Source organism: Mytilus edulis, chromosome 2, assembly GCF_963676685.1.
Source record: "Mytilus edulis chromosome 2, xbMytEdul2.2, whole genome shotgun sequence".
NCBI classification, from domain to species: domain Eukaryota; kingdom Metazoa; phylum Mollusca; class Bivalvia; order Mytilida; family Mytilidae; genus Mytilus; species Mytilus edulis.
Genome location: NC_092345.1, coordinates 94,761,754 through 94,784,717, shown reverse-complemented (window position 1 = coordinate 94,784,717; position 22,964 = coordinate 94,761,754). Strand labels below are relative to the sequence as shown.

General features: G+C 31.8%; 1 protein-coding gene across 2 annotated transcripts; it reads left to right on the top strand.

Moving 5' to 3' along the window:
- The first annotated feature begins 835 nt into the window (after positions 1-835).
- LOC139513521 (sodium-dependent glucose transporter 1A-like) lies at positions 836-19,019 on the top strand. 2 transcript variants are annotated; one of them, XM_071302117.1, is made up of 4 exons: positions 836-963; positions 4,847-5,126; positions 12,382-12,667; positions 14,221-19,019. In XM_071302117.1, exons 2-4 carry the CDS (start codon positions 4,857-4,859, stop codon positions 15,516-15,518), a joined length of 1,854 nt encoding a protein of 617 aa, XP_071158218.1. In that variant the 5' UTR covers positions 836-963; positions 4,847-4,856; the 3' UTR covers positions 15,519-19,019. The 2 variants fall into 2 exon arrangements, with proteins under 2 accessions (XP_071158218.1, XP_071158219.1); XM_071302118.1 differs by lacking the exons at positions 836-963; positions 4,847-5,126 and adding an exon at positions 10,503-10,540.
- The last annotated feature ends 3,945 nt before the right edge of the window (positions 19,020-22,964 follow it).

Genomic DNA, 22,964 nt, shown 5'->3' with positions numbered 1-22,964 from the left:
AAATCTGTCCTAATTTTCTGATGGCCGTTTCTTCTCTTCTTAAATCTATTGGTAATGTTTCCACAAGTATAGTAATTTGATAATGGATTCCGCTCCTCAGTGTATCTTTTAAAATGGGATTTAAATCATAATAAAATCTGTACTGTATTATTTTAATTTTCTTTTAGTGAAGGTAGAAAATATAGTGATTGAATTTACACAGGATCAAGTTTGACTTTGTACAAGTTTTTGCTCTGCCTGTAGATAATTTGTGTTACAATATTTATGCTTTTTATGCTGCATTAACAGCTTGCATTGTAACTGAAATTTTGTTTTTTACATTTTAAAATTTTTTACTTTATAAATCATAAATGTTTTTTGAAAAAAAATATTTTTAAACTGCAAATTTAAAAAAAAAATTGAGTGCTTCATATATATGTTATTCTGTAAACATTTAATTTTCACCCCTTTTTTCTCTAATCTTTAAAAAAATATCCCCTTTTTTCTCTAATGTTCAAAAAAATAACCCCTTTTTTCTCTAATCTTCATTTTTTTGCCCGTTATTCTCTAATCTTCATTTTTTAAGGGCATTATTCTTTAATCATTTAACCCCATCCAAACCCTCATTTATTGCATGCTGCATGCATTGTTTTATTTGTTATTGCATATGTTTTTTATATTCGGTGAAAAGCTCATTAGAGCTTATGTTTTTATTGTTTGTCAATATGCCGAATCCAAATAAAGTTTTACTTACTTACTTACTTTGAGATTTTTGCTTTATGTCATGGCCGAAACGTCTTACTTCGTCTAGGGACGAAACGATTTTTTCTTAGACTGTAAGGGACGAGTTGTCTCTATCCCATTTCCGGAAGATCAAGGACACTAACTCTGAAAATTCCGAGCAATGGGAAGAAGTCGCAAAGAAATTTGGAATATGGAATATTATTATAACAAGTAAATGAAAACGCGAACGAAACTGTAAAGGTATGTATTTACGTTTTGTTTCTGTGTCAAGTATTCACCACAAAAATAAATTTGACAGTCACGAAACAGCACAAATCTTCAGGAAATTCTTTGTTCTTGAACTGTTATCCTACGACTGTAGACTGTAGTGTAAGGTAGACAGGTAGATCATGTTTTGTATAAATTTTGTCTTTATTTTGTGTTTTTTTTAATTTTAAACGTCAGCTGGTATCATTCCTATGTGAACCAGTCATTGTAAACATGTCAAGGAAACTGTGCCATGCAGAAAAATGTCACTGAGTAAATATGATACAATAAATCAAAATGTTCTTTTGTCTTTTCTATAATAATTTTAATAATATAGTGATTCTGATGAAAAGCCAGTTTTTATAATGAAGAAGGAACGTATATATAGATATGCTGTTCCCAGGATGAAGGACAGCTGTCGCTACTCAAAGATCATGCACATACATCTGTTAAACTTGCAATGTGTAATATAGTTTTATTTTTTTAACATTAATTTTGTTAAATACAGCTCTTGTACAAGGTATCTGTTAAAAGCCACAAGAAGACTAATTTGCTGTCATGAATAACACGAATAAGCAACCAGAAAAAAATTTTGATCGAAAGAAAAATATAATTGTAACTTTTAAATGGTATTTTTTGGCAAGACCATGGCCATGTTTCATATATATTTGTCACAAAAACAATACTCGCAAACAATCAATTGTTTGTAAAAAATAGAAAATCAGTGAACATTTAAACAGCATAATAATTTGAAACTTTGTAAAACAGCAATGTACACTGAATTTTTATTTTTTTTCCAAAAATTGTAAATTTGAACATTCTTGTTGATATCAAATTAGTGAGACTGATTTTAAAAGTCTGTTAAATTTAAAAAAAATATTTAATGAAATGACTTCAGTACATTATCAGTGGCAATTTGATTTGATTTTAACTTGTCAAGTGAATGGAGATTTTTTTAAGTCCCTACTTTCTTTGCACTCTCAGTTAAAATATAAAAATTGGCAATAACCAACCCATTGACGTATATTTTCGTTTCCGGCTTTACCAAGTTGGTAGAATCTAGACACTACCGTGTTTTTACCTCCAAATTGAAGAGTTCAAGTGCTACCATTGGTCAAGAATAATGTATTCGGAATGGGTGTGACTTTAATCTTCCGATAGATGGCGCGACATTGATGTCAAAAATGTTGGCTCAATCTGCCAAGGGTGAAGAGAGCGGGAGTGGATCGTAACCCTTGGCTAGCGAAGATGCATTTAAACATAATTCAGAAGAAAAAAGTTGAGGTTTATATGGAGATCCTTTTTTCTTGTACTGGCATTTTTCTGTGACTACTTCGATACTTCCTCTTAACAATCAATCTATATTATTTTTGAAATGGTTAAATTAAAAACAATTTTTAGCAAATTGACAGAACCAACTTTTGCAACTTTTGCATGTGAGTTCAAGTGTACTGCATGCAGGTGTTGTATCCAAAATTATGCAAAATATATCATTTATACCTTTATCTAAGTATTTTCATGAAGAAATAATCTGAGAATTACTATATGTATTTAAACTTGATGGTGCTTGACAAAATAACACATTTTGGATTTTCAAATATTGTGTCCCTGTACAGAGCTTTACCACTGTTAACTTGTCAAGTCAACATCACATTTTAAAATTACATCCCCGCTCCTTTGTTCTAACAGGGGTGATCTGAGCCGGATCACCCCTACCAGATCACCCCAGTTTGAGTTTCTTTGTTATGCATGCTTTCCTTTGTTCTGTAACAGTTTTGGCGGGAATGTTGAATCCACTATAAAACTTATAACTATTTGTACAGAAAAGACTATCTATCTAAATTCATGTAGAAAAAAATCCAGTGTTACTGTATATGCTGGGATTCGAACTCAAGACCTTTAGCATACCAAGCCAGGACACATACCAGGGTGACTGGATACGAACTATCAGTAATTTAACATACTCAAAGGAAGCAAGATATTTTTATAAGTGGGGCGAGTTGGCAGACCTTTATTCAGTGGGGTTTAAACCCTTTTCGTTAATAAGTGAGTTGTCAGACTGATTGTTAAATTTGATTTTACACTTTTTCAAAAGTTGGGGGAGTTGGTAAACAAGAGTGGTGCAATTTTTTTTATAAAGTGGCGATATAGTGTGGGCCGACTGGCCAGTGGGATGAGTTGACATTGTTTGATATCTACTCATTGTGTTTGGGGGTCATAAAGGGTATACATCATAAAGTAATGTATAAAGTATATTATAATGGTTGTGTGTCGTTCTAAACTAGATTTTATGAATTGTAAATGGTTTTCCATCTAATCTAAAACAGCTGAGATGTAAAATAGTTATTTCATTCTGACTTGGTGTGTTACTGTCAGTGTTGGATCATCCTGTGGCCTCTGGCCATCGGGGTGATCTTACACTGACACACCGCGTCCTCGTGGGATAACTATTAAAGATATCCATTTAGTTTATTGTCGAGCCTTCGACTTTAGTCGAAAAAGCGAGACTAAGCGATCCTACATTCCGTCGTCGTCGTCGTCGGCGGCGTCCACAAATATTCACTCTGTGGTTAAAGTTTTTGAAATTTTAATAACTTTCTTAAACTATACTGAATTTCTACCAAACTTGGACAGAAGCTTGTTTATGATCATAAGAAAGTATCCAGAAGTAAATTTTGTAAAAATAAAATTCCATTTTTTCCGTATTTTACTTATAAATGGACTTAGTTTTTCTGCGAGGAAACATTACATTCACTCTGTGGTTAAAGTTTTTAAAATTTTAATAACTTTCATAAACTATCCTTGATTTGTACCAAACTTAGACAGAAGTTTGTTTATGATCATAAGATAGTATCAAGAAGAAAATTTTGTAAAAATAAATTTCCACTTTTCCGTATTTTACTTATAAATGGACTTAGTTTTTTTGCCAGAAACAAAACATTCACTCTGTGGTTTAAGTTTTTAAAATTTTTATAATGTTCTTAAACTATCCTGGATTTCTACCAAACTTAGACAAAAGCTTGTTTCTGATCATAAGATATTATTCAGAAGTAAATTTTGTATAAAAAAATTCAATTTTTCCGTATTTTACTTATAAATGGACTTAGTTTTTCTTCCAGTTAACATTACATACAGTCTGCAGTTAAAGTTTATAAAACATTTATTAGATTCATGAACTATCCTGGATTTTTTACCAAACTTGGAAGCTTCTTTCAATCAAAAGACAGTATCGAGAGGGAAATTTTTATTGATGTTTTTCCTCATTTTTGTTGAGTCTGCGATTAACAGCAAAAGTAGGCGAGACACTGGGTTCCGTGGAACCCTTACAAATTTTTTACTTCAACTGGTCTATAAGTAGTCAGTATAAATATTTAGTGAGTAAATTTCAGTTGCATATTTAACTTGTACTAGTATTTAAAGACCTCATTTCCATGTACAGGACTTTGCTCATAACACCCCTTGCCAAACATGCATTCTACTACTGTTTTATTGTCCATTATTTTTAATAGTTTCCGGAAGAATAGGTTACATTACAATTTTAGTTGTTCATTACATTTTGTGTAGCCATTGTAATTTTAACATTTGCAATAAACCAAAAAATTTACTTACACATGTTTCTATGTTTAACAGTTTATTGTGTGAAAGTTGGTCTTTTGTCTAAAATATTTAATTGCATAGTTTACACAATTAATTTTCTGATGAGATTAATATTACAGGATACACTTGTGACTGTAATTTTTTTTTTTTTTTACATATCATCATTGATACATGTATAAGGTGTTGCCAAGAACAACATCTATGTTGGAATAAAAACCAAAGGACTTGCTCAATGATTACCTGCCTGGTCTTATAACAATGTTTGCTTCAAATATTTCAGGTATAGCATAATGAAGAATATACATGTACATATACCTGTAAGATATACCAATGGAGTTGAAAATGGAAAAACATTGGAGCAGATTGATGCAGAAATTGCCAAACATACTATGCCAAATCTACCTTCAACAGAGGACATTTCGTTTGAAGAAAAGTCAGATATTTTAGAAGAAACAGTAGTCGTAGTTAAGAAAAGTTTCTGTGAAAAATGGAAGACAGATAAGGTATACAGGGCAAAGTTCCTGCATACGCTCTGTCTATTCTGGTCTTTTGTAAATCTGGTAAGAGTTTTTTATGCATACATTTATTTTATATTGTGTATTAATTATATAAAGGTTTAGTCATTTATGAACTGGGTAGAAACTTTTATATTTTCAACCATCTCTATCTGATGATTTTGAACTTTTAGAATATACCAAATGAATGAATAAGAATTAAATTATATTCTGAACTAAGTTCGCTAAAAGACTTAAATTTGTAGTTGTACATATGCTAAATGTACATTTAATTGCATTTACAGAGTTTTTATTCAGAAATAAGGATATATATATATATAAATTCAAAAGTAGAAGATTTGAAACGTGAAAACGATGCAATAAAGATAGAAAACAAAAAACTTTTTGACACAATTACAGATCTTCGATGTCGAGGATACATTGACAACTTATTGTTTCACGGAATTCCTGAGACCGAGGATGATACATCCGAAAATTGTATTGATACTGTAGCGAGTATTTGTGATGACAAACTAGATCTAAATGATATTAAACATACAATTACAAAAGCACATCGCCTTGGACAAAAGAAAGCGGGACAGGCAAGACCTATCATTGTTCGATTTAATGACTCAAATGCTCGAAGTCAAGTTCGATCGAATAGTTACAAGTTAAAAAATACTAATGTTGGAATTAGCCAACAGTATCCAAAAGACGTAAACGATCGCCGGAAACGCCTTGTACCGTTGTATAAGGAAGCGAAATTGCAAAAAAAGAAAGCCGTTCTTATAAATGACAAACTTTATGTAGACGGGGAAAGAGTTTTTGCGGAAGAATCCGTGAATGACAACAGTGGCGACACTGAAGTCAAAGGCGTGTGGAACTAGGAACGACTAGAGAATGACAAAACTGTTTCCTCCACCAAAATCTTATCTTGGAACATAAACGGTGGTCTAGGTGAAAAACTTGAAAACGAACAATTTGTTAACTTTCTGAATACATATGATATAGTGTTTTTAAGTGAATGTTGGGTGAAGAAACAATTCAATTTTACCATGGACCAATTCTGTTGTCCAGTCATTGTACCACGTATGCGTTCAAAAAGTACTCAAGGTGGGGGAATGGTTTTCCTGTATAAAAAACATTTAGAACAGAAAATCTCTGTATGTGAAATTATAAAAGACTCTATAATAGTTATAAAAATCGACAGATCAATTTTTTTGAAAAATGATGAAGATAGATACCTAGTATTTGTATATATTCCGCCGTTTAAATCAGTTTTCTACAAACAGTACGATGTAAATGATTTATTTGAAGATCTGGAATCCGTCTTAGAAAATTACTCAACAAAAGGAATAAGTTTTATTTGTGGGGACACTAATAGTCGGACAAGCACGTATGACGATTTCATAAAAGAAGACAACTTGCCGGAATCTCTTGTTGACCTTACTTCATATTCAGCCGATTCACAACTTTCTCTAAGAGTAAATCCTGACTTGAAAACTAACACGTGGGGTTTAAAATTACTTTCTTTGTGCAAATCATCCGGATTCCGAATTGTTAATGGACGCCATAGCGAAGGCTACGCAAATGGTTTTACATACTGTGGTGCAAACGGAACTAGTGTAAATGACTATCTTATTACACAGGAACAAAATTTTCAATTGATTCGTAAATTTATTGTATGTAGTTTTACGACATTTTCGGACCACGCCCCATTACACTTCGAATTTGACTCCGTACAAGCAACAACAGTAAATAGCAGATTTGCTGTTATACCAGAAAATGACGTATTAACAGTAATTAAGTGGAAAGACGAAAATAAATTCGAGATTCGTGAGGCTTTCCGTGTGAATTATGATCAACTTAACTCGTGCTTTGAAAATCGTGACTTATCATCAGATACCGATATAGACACTTGTGTGGAAAGTTTTTCGGACGCGGTTGTGGATATTGCTGAACCATTTTGTAAAGTTACTACAAGACACAAATCTGGGCACAAAAACGCAAAGCTGAATTTTGATAAACCGTGGTTTTCAGATGAGTTGAAAGCTTTACGTCGAAATTACATCAGGGCATTGAATGCGTTTAACAGCAACAGTTCTACAAATAATCATAACACATTAAATGAGTGCAAGAAAACATACAAATTGAAGGAACGTTATCTGAAACGCCAATACATGAAACAAGAAGGTGATATGCTTAGTGTAATCCGCAAAACAAACCCAAAATTATTTTATGCAAAGTTTAAGCCAAAAAAGAAAACACTTAAAAGTAATCTGAAATTAGACGATTTCTATGAACACTTCAAAAATCTTGGATTGGAAATGAATTTAGATTTGGACAATGCATCAACTGAAGAAGGTAATTGTTGTGTTTTCGATGAACTAGATGCTGAAATAACAAGCAATGAAGTTGAGAAGGTTATTAATCTATCGAAGCGAAGTAAAAGTCATGGTCTTGACCTCTTGCTTAACGAATATTTCATCGAACTTTGCGACTTTTTGCTTCCATTTATAGTAAAGTTATTTAACGCTGTTCTCGAGAATGGACACTTTCCAAAGTCTTGGTGCGAAGCAATAGTCATACCGGTTTATAAAAATAAAGGGAACATAGACTTTACAAATAATTACAGAGGAATAAGCCTCTTGAGCAATTTAGCCAAATTGTTTACAGCTGTCTTAAACCAAAGACTACTAAAGTGGGCATGTGAAAACGACATTATCAGCGACGCACAATTTGGATTTAGACAAAGTCATGGCACGGCAGATGCAATTTTTGTATTGCATTCTCTTATAAATAGGACATTATCTGAAAAGAAACGACTGTACTGCTGTTTTGTGGACTACAAGAGAGCGTTTGATAGTATTAATCGTACAAAACTCTGGATGAAGCTTTCACGTGTAGGAATCCGTGGGAAGTTATTGACAGTTGTGCGCTCTATGTACGAAGTAACAAAGTCTTGTGTTCGTTTCAACGGTTCGTACTCTGAATTCTTCGAATGTCAAATCGGTTTACCACAAGGCGAGATTTTGTCGCCTATATTCTTCTCTCTATATGTGAATGACTGTGAAATGTCCTTTTTAATCGATGGATGTATTCCGCTTGAGATGCGAGATTTAAGTCTTTTTCTTCTAATGTATGCCGATGATATGGTGCTATTTTCGGAAACCGTTCAAGGTCTGCAGTCAATGCTGAATTCTTTAAAACTATATACCGTGAAAAACGATTTAACAGTTAACATTGACAAAACTAAGGTAGTTGTGTTCCGAAACGGAGGTGTTATTAAGGATGATGAGAGATGGTTCTACAATAATGAGAGTTTAGAGACGGTCAATGACTTTTGTTACTTAGGATTTAATTTAAAATTCAACGGAAAATTTCTATTTACACAGAAGAAGTTGGCAGAACAAGGTCGAAAATCAATGTTTGCCATGTTATCTACGTTAAGAAATTATCATCTAAATACTCAAACTATCCTGTCTCTATTTGATGTGTACGTAGGTAGTGTAATTTCTTATGCATGCGAAGTATGGGGATTTTATAAAGGTGATGATGTCGAAAAAGTCCATTTGCATTTTTGCAAAAGACAACTTGGTGTTAAACAGTCTACAAATTCTGCAATGATATACATGGAACTAGGAAGATTTCCAATGATCGTTAAAAGGAAAATACAAATTTTTAAATATTGGTTCAAAATTATGTCAACAAATAACTGTATTTTAAGCTCCGTATACAAAGAAATGTGTATCGATATTGACAGAAAACGATCAAAGTCTGTAAATTGGGCAAAGTTAATCAGAGATGAACTTAACAACATTGGACTTGGAGATATGTGGATTAAACAATCAGACCTCGTATTTGAGATTGACTTCCCTCTTATTAAACAACGACTTTTAGATATTAAAAAACAGGAAATGTATTCGTTACTTGATAACAGTAGCAAGTGCCGTATCTATAAATACATTATCAACAGTTTTGATTTACAGTTTTATTTGACAAAATATATTCCTATTGTGTACCGAAGAGCTCTTTCAAAAATAAGACTTTCTTCTCATTCTTTAGCAGTGGAAACTGGACGCTACCAAAACATTGAGCTGTCACGTCGTATTTGTTCAATTTGCCGTCAGTGTATTGAAGACGAATTCCATTTCATCTTAGTATGTCCGAAATATAAGGAACTTAGAGTAAAATTTATAAAGAAATACTACTGGTCTAGACCAAGTGTGTTTAAATTTATTGAACTTTTAAGTTTAAAGAATATCAAACAGTTAACAAATTTAGGAAAATACATTTTTAATGCATTTAAAATCAGAGACAATATTACATGAACATTCTCTGTCTGTTTACTTGTTTACTATGAAAATTTGTATTTACACCGATGAACTGTAAAGTTCAAGGTAATAAAGAATTTGAAATTTGATATAAATTCAACTACAACCTTTAATTGCAAATTTAAGAAAAGTCATAAAATGATCATTAACCTGCAGGTGGTATACAAGTAATTACTTTGTGTGATTTGCAGGTAAAAGTGTTGTGATGTGTCAATCATTTTACACCCAAGGCAGTACAACCGCAAACTTCAAAGATTTTTTTTTTACCTTAATAATGTTAATGTACAAAAAATGTAAATATTGATAGCATTTTTTTTAATTTCCTTTTTTTGGGTGATTAAATAAAGATGTCTTCATTCAACTGCCCATTTCAATGATATGTACATAGATTTATTTGCACATCAATTTATTTTTTTCTTTTGTTCAGTGTTTAAACACAAGACACTTCATTATTATACGCAAAAACCTTTTAAAACAGAAACAAAAGAAATGCATTTGTCTGCTTAATGGCCGAAATTCTTTTTTTTTCTTTATAGGTTATATAGGAATAGTTATTAGATAGCAAATATGGAAATACTAATTTAGCTATTAATGTTACTTGGTTTATTATGTTAATACCCTGTAAAAAGTTTAAAAAAAAAAATATTGACTCTAATGTTTAACTTGGACAGCTGAAATTAATGGTCTGATATATTAGAAATTCCCTAAATATGTACATGCTGTATGTTTATTGTTATTTTGATTTGATGGACCACTTGAAGAGATGCAATTATCATCTTTTTATATATTGCACCTTGCTGGGATGTTCTTTTTTTAGCTATGTAAATCAGTGTTGCTATATGAAGAAGATCAATGTTTATTTGCTAAATTATTTGAAGCAATCATTTTGGTATCCTGTACCGTTATGGTTCTACAAACTGTCTTCCATAAATATCCTATTTTTAAAATATACATTAACTAATGACTTTGTGGGAAAGATGAGTCCTGGGCTACAGGCTTGATCAGTTTTTAGTCCCATGTAACATGTAGGTCCCTGAAATATACTTATTTTTTTTATTTTTAATCGTCTATAATAACTACTTTGACATTAACTAGCTTCTATTATTGTTCAGTTTTCAGATAACATGGACTCTAAGTAAAACATAAGTAAGAAATAATTCCAATTTGATTTGCATGTATATGTTGTACAATTTCTATAGAATGTAGTACATTTCAGGATTTGTACCTATTCATTGTTGTAAATTTGTTATTGTGATGCATAGCTAGCCAAACAAAATCTTCACAGAATGGACAGAATCATACTGAAATTAATGATTTAACACAAATACATGCATTATCTTGGAAAGCTACATCTTGTAATAGAACATGCATTATCTCTAAAAATTGTGTTAAAACCATATAGAATGTTTTGCTTGTCTGTGTTTAAATACATTATTAAAGAAGCTGGGTAATACATAAGTAGCCATGGAAATTTTTTTGGAAGCATGCATAGATGTTGTGTTTACCTGTGTTTTAAAGGTGAAAGCATGTCTAGCTTGACTCCATCCATCCATCTTTCCAAAAGAAACCTTGCTTCTATGAAATGGAATGATTTAATATTTGGTCTGCTGCATTTGCGTTGTAGAAAGTACACACTAGATATTACAATCTGAAACCATGGAGGGATCTGAATTCCTACTTAGATTTCAGAACCTAATACCAAGTGTGAAGTAATCATTTTGTGATGTATTTTAATCCTGTATGCTCATAGTTTAAAATTTTACAACACTCATTAATCAGAGTTCGTGAAAAGTGTCAGTCCTCATGATTTTACCACCAAAATTTTGCATAGGACTGACACAATTTTAGTATTTTTCAATAGAATTAATAGTGAGGACCAGTAGATTTTTTCAAGGACCACCAGGGAAAAAAGATTTCGCCAACTCTGTAACATTTTTGTACAAGGAAAATTTTTGTTAGAGTTTTGGTGACTCCTATATGGGAGGGAATGCTTTAATATTTGTCATTCAGATTGATAAATGATGAGTTACAACTAGTTAATTTTAACATATGATGTTTATCCATATATTCTAAAACATTGATTGTACACAATGGTAGAAGGAAAATTTTCTTGAAAGATTTTTTAGCCCCTTTTACAGGGAATGATTTGATATTTTGTCTGCAACTTGATTATGTTGATTTGTAGCAAGTAAGCAATTTTGACATTTGCTGTGATTCCACTTTTGTTTGATGATAGTTTACAACACTTATTGTACAAGTAAAATTGATAAGTTCTGCTCTAGTATACATGTGTCATCAATCAATTGCATGCAGTGAAGCAGGTCCAGACCTGCTATTTGGTCTTGTTTTTTTACTTTCATGATCATGATGGTAGCTATATATATATATATATATATATATATATAGTTATTCTATATTAATCATTCATTTTCTTGTCACTTAAAATAAAAAAAAGTCTAATGATTTTGACATGTACCATGTGAACCTAGAGTAAATGTGATTTTAAACTTTTAATTATTACCTACTATTTGTTAATTTTGTATGTTTGTAGCTGTTGTCCAATTTTAGTTTCTATTGTCTATCTTCCAATTAGTTTCTTCTCTGGTATATCTTTTTGATAAAACGTTGAGATTGAAAAGAGATGCATGGATTAATTTTTATACCATGTTTCTGTTTCCATTATGACGGGTCACAATTTTGTGTCAGTTAACACAACATTTTTTTTAAGGCATTTCTGTTTCATGAAATTTTAAAATATTTGAAAGGGTTTTAAATCCTTTATTTGCAGCCAAACTCAGAAATTTGATGTTTGTACATTTTTGATTGCTCATGCAGATGTTACTTATCTGTTCAGAATGATACTCTTTGAATGAACTACATATATAATGTATCACACTTTGTCAGTAGGTGCAGTACCTTTCCAAAGGTGATTTATAACTTTAGAATCTTTATATTAAGATTAAAAATTGCTCTATTTCTTATTTCAGGGATGGATAATAGGACAGTTTGGACCTTCGTTTCTTGACCTCCAGATTATTACTAGAACTCGTTTGGAGGAAGGCTCAGCCTTTATGACTGCTCACTCTGTTGGATATTTAGTTGGTTCTCTAGCTAGTGGTATTTTATTTGACAGATTTAACAAAATAATGCTTATTTTTACTGCTGTGTTTGGAAATGCTGTAACTGTAGCTATAATACCTTGGTGTGTAAGATATGAATTGATGATTTTCATACATTTGATAAAAGGAGTGTTTAGTGGAAGTCTTGATGCAGGTTAGTATAAAATATCATGCATGTTGTAGTTAGATATAAGAAGATGTGGTATGAGTGCCAATAAGACAACTCTCCATCCAAGTCACAATTTGTAAAAGTAAACCATTACTGGTCAAAGAACTGTCATCAACACAGAGCCTTGGTTCACACCGAACAGCAAGCTATAATGGTCCCCAAAAAACTACTATTGTAGAATCATTCAAAAGGGAAAACCAATGGTGTAATCTATATAAAAAGAGAGAAACAGTTATGAACCACATGCAGTATTTATTGATATACTGTATACTTTTGATGCAAATTTTTATGCCCCCTGCCATCACTGGACAGCGCATTAAGTGTGACCCTTGTCCTTCGGTACGTCTGTCCATCTTTACTCATGTACTTCCAGTACACAGTGCTTATTACCACAAAACTCTAATCACATTTAAATTTGGTTGGTGTCACTTTTACTGTTCTTGAGTTATGTCCCTTCATAACATTATATGCAAGTAGGAGCATCATTTGTGTCCCATGGACACATTCTCTATTTATTTATATATCTGGTAACTTCCCTGCAGACAGGTTCGGTTAACAAATAGAATATATCAACTTAATCTGGTTGTGCCGTCTAAAGAGGGGGGATAGGAGGAGTCCTGATCCCGAAATCCCGGGCTTAAAAACACGAAATCCCGAGGTCCTGAATTTAAATAAAGTAAATCCCGATATCCGAAAAAAAAGAATTCCCGGATCCCGAAAGGGTCAATCCCAAAATCCCGAGCTTAAAAACACCCGATCCCAGAGTCCCGATAAAGCTCCTATCCCCCTCTCTAAAGGATAAAAGAAAGGATATAATTAGTAATTCATAACACAAAATCACAAAATAAAGTTAAAAAAACAGAAGTAGATCAACAGTTCTTTTAAAAGTGAGGTCTTCAGTATGGAGCTGAACTCTCACTTCATTGCAGTTTAAAGACAGCCTTTACCACTGGTTTGCAAGAAAATCTTTGCTAGATGTCTATTATGCTACATATGTCATTGAAAAAACAGCTGCATAATATATCAACAAATTATAAACTATGTCTGCTGTAAAAATAGAAATCCAAACACACATGACACATCGAGATAATGAGGTAAATGATTAAATGGTCTGCATACCAATTTCAATATACAAATCTGACCAATGAGAAGGAAAGGAATTGACACAAATACAGCATGTAAGACATAAGAAATGTATCATTTGGCTTTATATTATTAACATTTTCTTCTGCATCATAAAAATCAGAAGACAGATGATTGCAAATGAGACAACTCTACCAGAGATCGAATGATATAGAAGTGAGCAACTATAGGATACAGAACAATCTTCAACAATGAGCAGAACCCATATTTGATTGCACGCCATTAAAGGCCCCAAAGTGTCAATTGGAAAACAAATCAAACAAAACAAAACTGATGGCCTGATTTATGTACAAAATATTATTAACAATTTGTTGCATTTTCATACTTAAATGATTTAGTTTTGATAATATAGATGCTTGAAATATTTATACTACCATATGTCTTTCTAATTTCAGTTGGAAATGCAGAGTTAGTTTACATATGGGGAGATACCGGGAGATCTTTCATGCAGACATTACATTTTTGTTTTGCCTTTGGTGGGATTTTATCACCTCTGGCAACAGCTCCATTCCTTGCTCCAAAGAGAGAACCAAGAATTATCACCTCTGTCTCTAACATGACCGATAATGTTGTGAACAGTAGTCTGTCTCCGTTCAATATAGTTAAAACTAGTGCTATTGACAATGCTTTGAAGGATATTAATTATACAAACAGTGCCCACAATAGTCCAATATCATATACAAATGGATATTCTAACATATCATTATATTTAAACGAAACATTATCAAAAACAATAGAAGAAGTAGAATGGGTAAAACCACAGCATTCTATGATTTATGTGGCCTATTTAATCTCTTCTGGTTTAGCATTGTCTGCAGCACTGCCATTTTTAGTCACATACTGCCGTTCTAAGAAAAGCAATTTTTCGCCAATCCCTCAGAAGCCTGCAAACAAAAATGAAAGAGAAATGACTAGCACGTCAAGATGTCTGATGCTTCTAAATATGTGTGTTTTGATAGGAACATACAGTGCAATTGAAGACACTTTTGCCGGATTCCTAACAACTTTTTGTGTAGAACAGATGGACTGGACCAAAACACAAGGGTCATTTGCTACATCTATATACTGGGCCTCATTTGGTTTGGGCCGATTTATTGGAATATTACTTGTTAAGTTTTGTAGTCCTGTTAGAATGATAACTATGTACTGTTCTTTGTTAATTGTCTCATTTATTGGATTATTTTTTACGTCATATGCATATTACCATGGTGGTATATGGATTTGTTCATCATTAGCTGGACTTGCCATGTCTATAATTTTTCCAACAATATTTACATGGACAGAAGCTGAAGTTCTAAGAGTCACTGGTAAAGTAGCCTCCCTTTTTCTAATCGGTTCTTCAAGCGGAACAATGGTAAATCCAATTATTCTAGGATTTCTCATGGATGAACTGACTCCCATGTGGTTTTGTTATCTGTTGTTAGGTGAGAGTGTGATGTTGTTTATATTATTTGTATCAGCATTATTATTATCTAAATATATCAAGAATGCTCAGTATACTGCCTATCGTGATGTTGTAGTGGAGATAAAAGATGAGGAGGAGGAACCAGCAGACGTGGCAAGTCTACTAGATGAAGACCTTGATCTTGAAGATATGACTAATGAAATAAAAGGAACTGATTTAGATGGCATTGCTTTTGCTGATGAAGAAAAAAAGAAAAGTTATGAACAACTCAATAATAATGACTCTTAATGTTAAAGATCTGTTTAGTGTTTATTGGGAGCAAAGATCTGTTTTTTTAACAGCATTTTTTAATATATTTTTTTCTTTCACCCCTTATTTTGGGGTGATTTATGCAAGGTTGTGTTTTTTATGTTGATGTCTTCAATAGTGATCGAAAATTTATTTTCGACTTATATTTATATTGTTTTATATACTGATATATATATATGTTTCAGAGACAAATTTGTAGAATTTACATGTATTTCAGTGCATTTTTAATTTTTTTATATGAATATGATTTACATGTACATTGTCTCTCTTCCAGCATTCCAGCCTTCTGGTTAAGGTGTAAAATTATTATGATGTAAATTTACTGTAAAATCAGAAATCATGGCTTCCATTTAATATTGTGATTGATATATTACAGTCAGAAATTGTGAGATTAATTAATGTGATTTCAGTGCACTTGGATTTAGAATTTGTTACATAATTAACAATGGGATACTTCATTAACTGGGTTTTTTGCAATTATTAAAACATTGGAAAATTTTCAGAATTTATATTGATTATGCTTATTTTCATGTACAAATATTTATGTGGTGATGAAAATGGATACTAAAATAAAGTCATATTTTGTTTAAGGAAAATGAAAAAGACTGTAAAAGTTGATGTTAAAAGTGAGTGATTAATTCCGTCATCTGAATAATTGAGCTGAATAATTAATATATTTAAATTATCAGACAAAACTTTTTTATGAAACAGTCCCAATTTTGATCAATCTTTGTCATATAAATACACTTTTGATGTGGAGAAATATCCTATTAAGACTTTTTGTACTTGAATGTATTTAACTTTAGTTGATGGAATTGATCAGATTTTTTATCATCCTCCTGCATTCTATTGGTGATAAGTTACTTGAGTTTTTGTAAGAGTATAGGTACATTAAAAATGTATACCATGTCTACCTCTATGTTAAATGTTAAATGTGCCAATTGTGTTTTTGACAACATGTATACATTATATTGAGCACAAATGAATGAGAAAACCTATGTTTTATAAATATAACGTAAGCAATCTCTAATTGCTTAGTCCTGACTAAGATTTTCAAAGGGAGATAACTTGAGACCTTATCCTTTTATTAATATACCTGTTTTAGGGTATATTTTGCTTTTCCACTTGAATAACAATATTTGGCAAGAGTGTTAAGATGGTTCTACTCTAGATTTGTAATTTTTAAACTGCCATGTTAAAGGTTGGAATTTGTTAGTCATTTTGATTAAGAAGTATGTGATTCAAATAGATAAACCTGTTTACAGAGGCCAATTTAGGGCGGGACAGGAGTTCTTCCTCATCCTTAGTTTTAGGAGCTACATATATTGTTAAAGGCATATACCTTTTATATACTTTTCTCACTCCTAATGGTGCATTGATTTGTCCCCCTCCCCAAGTATTCAATATCGGCATCTGTTTTATAAGGCTAATTGGAAACATCTCAATGGGGATGTTCAAAAGACATATTTCTTGAATATACTTTTAAATTTGACCACTCTACTCTGGTTAAAACCAGTGGTATTGCTACATAACCAATAAGTTGATGTTTCATGCAGACGACCTAGTCGAAATTATTGTGATGTCTGTATGTCCGTCTCTATGTATGATGAAATCAACAGAACAGTTTTGTAAGAGTTGCCAATGTTAAAATGGTTGTTCGTTAAGTTTTTATAAGGACATTATGACTGTCAAATCCAAACTTCTGATAAAAATAGGGAAAATTGAAAGAAGATAATATTCCCATGTATTGAGAGATGGATATAATGTATCTGTTGTAAAATATAAAATCTGTGGCTGTTCTTGGAGCATCTATTGGCTTTGTCTATCATTAACTTATTATTCATTGAAGTTGTTTAATCATTCCATTCTATTTATAACTATTCCATTTTTATGCAGCATTGAATTTTATTCCTTAAGTATTTTGTACTTATAAAAGATGAAGTCTATGATTTTACTATGTTTTTACTTTTTAAAATGTAGATATGACTTGGGAATTTATTGAAAATTACATAATGTAGAATGTAAAGTAGAGATCATTTGTTTACAACAACAAAAAATTATGGTATTTGGTGCTGTTGCTGTAATATGTCTGTTGAAAAAACAGATTTGAATGCATCAAGTTTGTTCTTGTTTTGTAATCTATGTGAAATTTTAACATGTTGATTTTTAGCACAGAAGCAAGGCTTGTACTGATTTTTGGACAAATAACACTGTGGGCTCAAAGGACCAAACACAGTGATTTTACTAGTTTTTATGTTGAGCATTTATCTTTTCATACAGTTTTTGTTTTGTCTTTTTCGTTATGATAATACATATTTGAGGTATATCATCATATCTATTGTACTATTTATGATCAATCTTCATATGTAAAAAGAGCTTTTTTTTAAAAGGTTTTCATTAATATTCTTAATGACTGGTTATGGCTGAGTTTTTCAAGCAGGTTTGTGGTAAATGCACCTTTACATGGCTAGAAGTTATGTTTTTCATCATGTTTTGAATGAATTTTTTTTTATTGATTTTCTCTTGAATCAGTAATATATTAACATATTTTAACATTTAGTAAACAAATTTTTACCAGTCATTCCACTAGTATAATTGGTCATTGTAAGATGATTCAAATTCAATCCAAATGACTTTTTTGGGTTCACTTTTTAAACTGATGAAATATATCAGAACCTAAATGAAATATGATTGAAAGTTGAGGTATTTTTAAAGCACATTTAGATAAATATCACAAACAGTTATTGCCATAACAAATACATATATATATATATAAAATGTTTCCAGCAATGTGCCATTACCTTATATGTTCATCTACATAATGTAGAACAATATCTCTGTGTAGCATCACCACTGGATATAGGGACCCACGAAGCAGTGGAAAAAAACCCAAGTAAGATGTCAGGCAAGGTCAAAAATCCTTTTCATTTTCAATGTATTCTATATTTTGCCAACAAGTATTGTTTTGTAATAAAAATTCCTAATAATGTAGCTACTATTTAATGCTTTATTGGCTTTCTCTCTCTTCAAGTCTTCAGAATTGGACAGGGTGTTAAATATTCAAAGAAGCATGTGATGAGATCAAACTAATGCAAGACATATTTATCCTTCAACTATTCATTTGAAGTTTTTGTAGAACATATTTCAGCTTGATTAACACTGTAATTTGAAACAACTATTGTTTTCACAGAGAAATTTATGTAAATGAAGTGGATAAATTGTAAAGTAAATAGTGTTTTACTGTACACATGGTTTTTGCAACTCTTTAGGGATAACCCTCTGATGGTAATGTTATACAGTGACTTGAGTCTCAAAAAGTTGTGTACAATTAAATGTTTATCAATTTTATGCATCTTTATGATCTGTTTATAGCTGTGTTTTGTTTTTATCTGTGATTATAATTTATATATGCACAGGTGGTTGTTCTCATTTATATCATATATGTAATGATTATGTTCTTAAATAAAATTATGATTTTTGCTTTTATTTTCATATCATATAAGTTAGGCAATATAAGTATGACTGACAAATTCTATCTCCATTCACATTTTTAACCAGGTTTTCCAGCAGTCATCAACTTGTTAGAGTGGACAGGCATTCTTGAGGTTTGATTGTTTACTCCATCTGTTTCCATGCAATAATTTGGGATAAGTTCAACCAAAGCTTTTCAAATTTAAATATTTTGTTATTAATGACAAAATATTAGTTATTAAGAAATTAATTGTTTTGTTTGTTCTTGAGGCATAGTTCCCGACTAAATGGTAATTTTATTTTTTCCATGCAATAAATTGATAACTTTTCAGCCTATGCTGTTCAAATTCTTAGATGTTGTTACTTGTGACAAAATGGAGATTGGGGTCAACATTATGGATTTTTGTCGAGCCTTCAACTTTTGTTGCAGAAAGCTCAACATAGGGATTGTGATCCGGCGGCGACTTTATCTAACTCTCTAAAAGCTTTATATTTAAGAAGGTGGAAGACCTGGATGCTTCATACTTTGTATATGGATGCCTCATGTTATGAAGTTTCCGTCAGTCACATGTCCAATGTCCTTGACCTCATTTTCATGGTTCAGTGACTACTTGAAAAAAAAGTTAAGATTCTTTGTAATGTTAAATTTTCTCTTATTATAAGTAATAGTAAATTTGGTATGTGCGTACCTTGCAAGGTCCTCATGTCCGTCAGACAGTTTTCACTTGACCTAGACCTCATTTCATGGATCAGTGAACAAGGTTAAGGTTTGGTGGTCAAGTCCATATCTCAGATACTATAAGCAATAGGTCTAGTATATTCAGTGTATGGAAGGACTAAGGTGTACATGTCCAACTGGCAGGTGTCATCTGACCTTGACATCATTTTCATGGTTCAGTGGTTAAAGTTAAGTTTTAGAGTTTTGGTCTTTTTTTCTAATACTAATTGCAATAGGTCAACTATATTTGGTGTATGGAAATATTTTATGATCTATTTGTCAGTCGCACAGGTTTCATTTGACCTTGACCTCATTTTTACTGTTCATTGCTCAGTGTTAAGTTTTTGTGTTTTGGTCTGTTTTTCTTAATCTATAAGAAATAGGTCAACTGTATCTGTTGTATGGAAGAATTGTTAGCTGTACATGCCTGTCTGGCATGGTTCATCTGACCTTTACCTCATTTGCATGGTTCAATGGTCAATGATTAATTTTCTTGGTTAAGTTTATGTGATAGTTGTAATAAAGCTTTATACTTAGGACTATCAACATATTATCAATGATTAGTAAAGAAGGCGAGACATTTCAGTGTGTGCACTCTTGTTCACTTTTGTCCTTGATAGATTTGAAAGTTTTACTAATGTTGATTTCATGCAAAATTTTATCCAATTCTACTTCAATCTTAATAAATTTAGGACAAGAACGATTTGATAATTTTACTACTGCTTTTTAGGAGTTATGGCCCTCTTTTTCTTTATCAAAACATAATAACTATGAGAGTCCACACACTGTAATGTATTGCCTGCTTAACTGACAATTTATTTTATGTTGAAAGGCTGGATAATTAAGTTTTACTACAAGTACCTCATAAATTTATTATTTTTAAAGATCCTTGACAATAAGGTCAAGTTCAGACAAATGCTGTCCAATAGACATTTACATCTTACAATTATTCTGTACTCTAAATTTAATTGACCTATTGATTATGGTAATTAAAGAACTGACCAAAATCACAAAATCTTAACAATTGCTAATAAACCACGAGAGTGAGGTAAAGGTCAAATGAAACATGCCAGATTGAGATGTACACCTTACAATCATTCCATAAACTAAATATACTGTAATTGACCTATTGTTCATATTACGTCAAATTAAAAGACAAAAAAAATATATTAACAAATGAACAGTCAAAATGAGATCAAGGCCGATTGAAACATGCTCAACATAACTACCTCTTACAATCATTCCGTATACCACATATAGTTTCTGAGAAACATACCTTATGTAACTTTTATCTTGATCAGTGATCAATGAAATGAGGTCTATGTGAGGTGAACCCTGTCTGACATACAAGAAGACATTGCAAGGAAACTATATACCATATAAAGTTATCTTATTACTCATTTTAAGTGAGAGACATGCACTTTATATAAAAAAAATTATATAGTTTCTTTTCAAGCAGTCACCAAACCATGAAAATGGACAAATGACTGATGGAAACTTTGTAACAAAGTAGGTATCTGCATACAATGTATGATGCATTCAGGTCTTCTACATTCTGACATATAAAGCTTTATACAAAAATTGTTTACTCTGACAGATAGTAATACCTATGTCTCACATACAATGACTTTGTCACAGGTAAGACAAAAAATTGGTTTGCTGTCATATTAACAGCCTATTTAGATACATTCTGCTTACTTTTTATGAATTATATATCAATGTCAAGTTAAAAACAAAACTTCAAGGTATTGAAAGGACAGAACATGTAAAAAAAAACCTGACATAAGTTATAAAGAAAACCAAAAGCTTATCATAGTCATGAAAAAAAAACTATTAAAGAGTAACAAGAGGGCACACGCTGAAATATCTAACATTCTTTTCTAACAATTGATATTATGTTGATAGTCCTAAATATAACACTTTACTACAACTGTCACACAAACTTAACATGATCCAAGAAAATTAGGTCAAGGTCATATAAACCAAAAGAGAAATACATGTTCAACTCACAATCATTCAATACACTAAATATAGTTGACCTATTGCTTATAGTTTCTAAGAAAACTAAACATTGACATGTGAACCATGAAAATGAGGTCAAGGTCAGATGAACTATGCCAGGCAGACTTGCACAACTTACAATCCATTTATACAACAAATAAACGACCTATTGCTTATTATTTTAAGAAAAACAGACCAAAACACAAAAACTTAACACTGAGCAATAAACTGTGAAAATGAGGTCAAGGTCAAATAAAACCAGCGAGGCTGACATGTACATCATAAAATATTTCAATACACCAAAGACAGTTGATCTATTGCATATAGTATTAGAAAAAAGACCAAAACTAAAAACTTAACTTTGACCACTTAACTATGAAAATGAGGTCGAGGTTAGATGACACCTGCCAGTTGTACACCTTACAATCATTTAATACACCAAATATAGTAGACCTATTGCATACAGTATAAGTAAAACAGTCCAAAACGCAACCAGATGCTCTGCAGGGTGCAGCTTTATACAACCACAGAGGTCGAAACCTGAACAGATGGGGCAAGTATGGACACAACATTCATGCTGGATAAAGCTCAATTCCAGCCTTTCTTTGTAGTAAGAAACCATGTAGTATAATTTCAGAGAGATCCATACACTAAAACACAAGTTATTGTCTGTAAACTAGAAAAATGTTTCTTTTTGGCCCCTTATTCTTACATGTTCAGGGAAATTAACCCCAAACTCAATACCAGCCTTCCCTTTGTTATATGAAACCTTGTGGTACATGAACTATGTTAGAGAGATCAATACAGTTACTCCAAGTTAGAAAAATAGTTCTTTTTGGCCCCTTTTTTGTCCTTAATTCCTAGACTGTTTGCTCCATATGCCTTAAAATAAATCCCAACCTCCTACTTATGGTATTAAACATTGTGGTACAATTTCAGAGCAATTGAATTGCTCACACACAACTTATTGTCCTGAAACTAGATAACTGCTTGTTTTGGGCCCCTAATTCCTAAACCTTTGGGACCATAACCCCCAAAATCAATCCCAACCTTTCTTTCTGGCTATAAAAATTGTGTTAAAATTTTATTGATTTCTATTTACTAAGTTATCATCCGGAAACTATATGTCTTCGGACGAAGGTGACGACGATGATACCAATAAACAACCAAAAAGTTTTAAATTTTTGCGTTGGTACATGTATAAAAACCTTAAATAACCACTGAACCATGAAAAT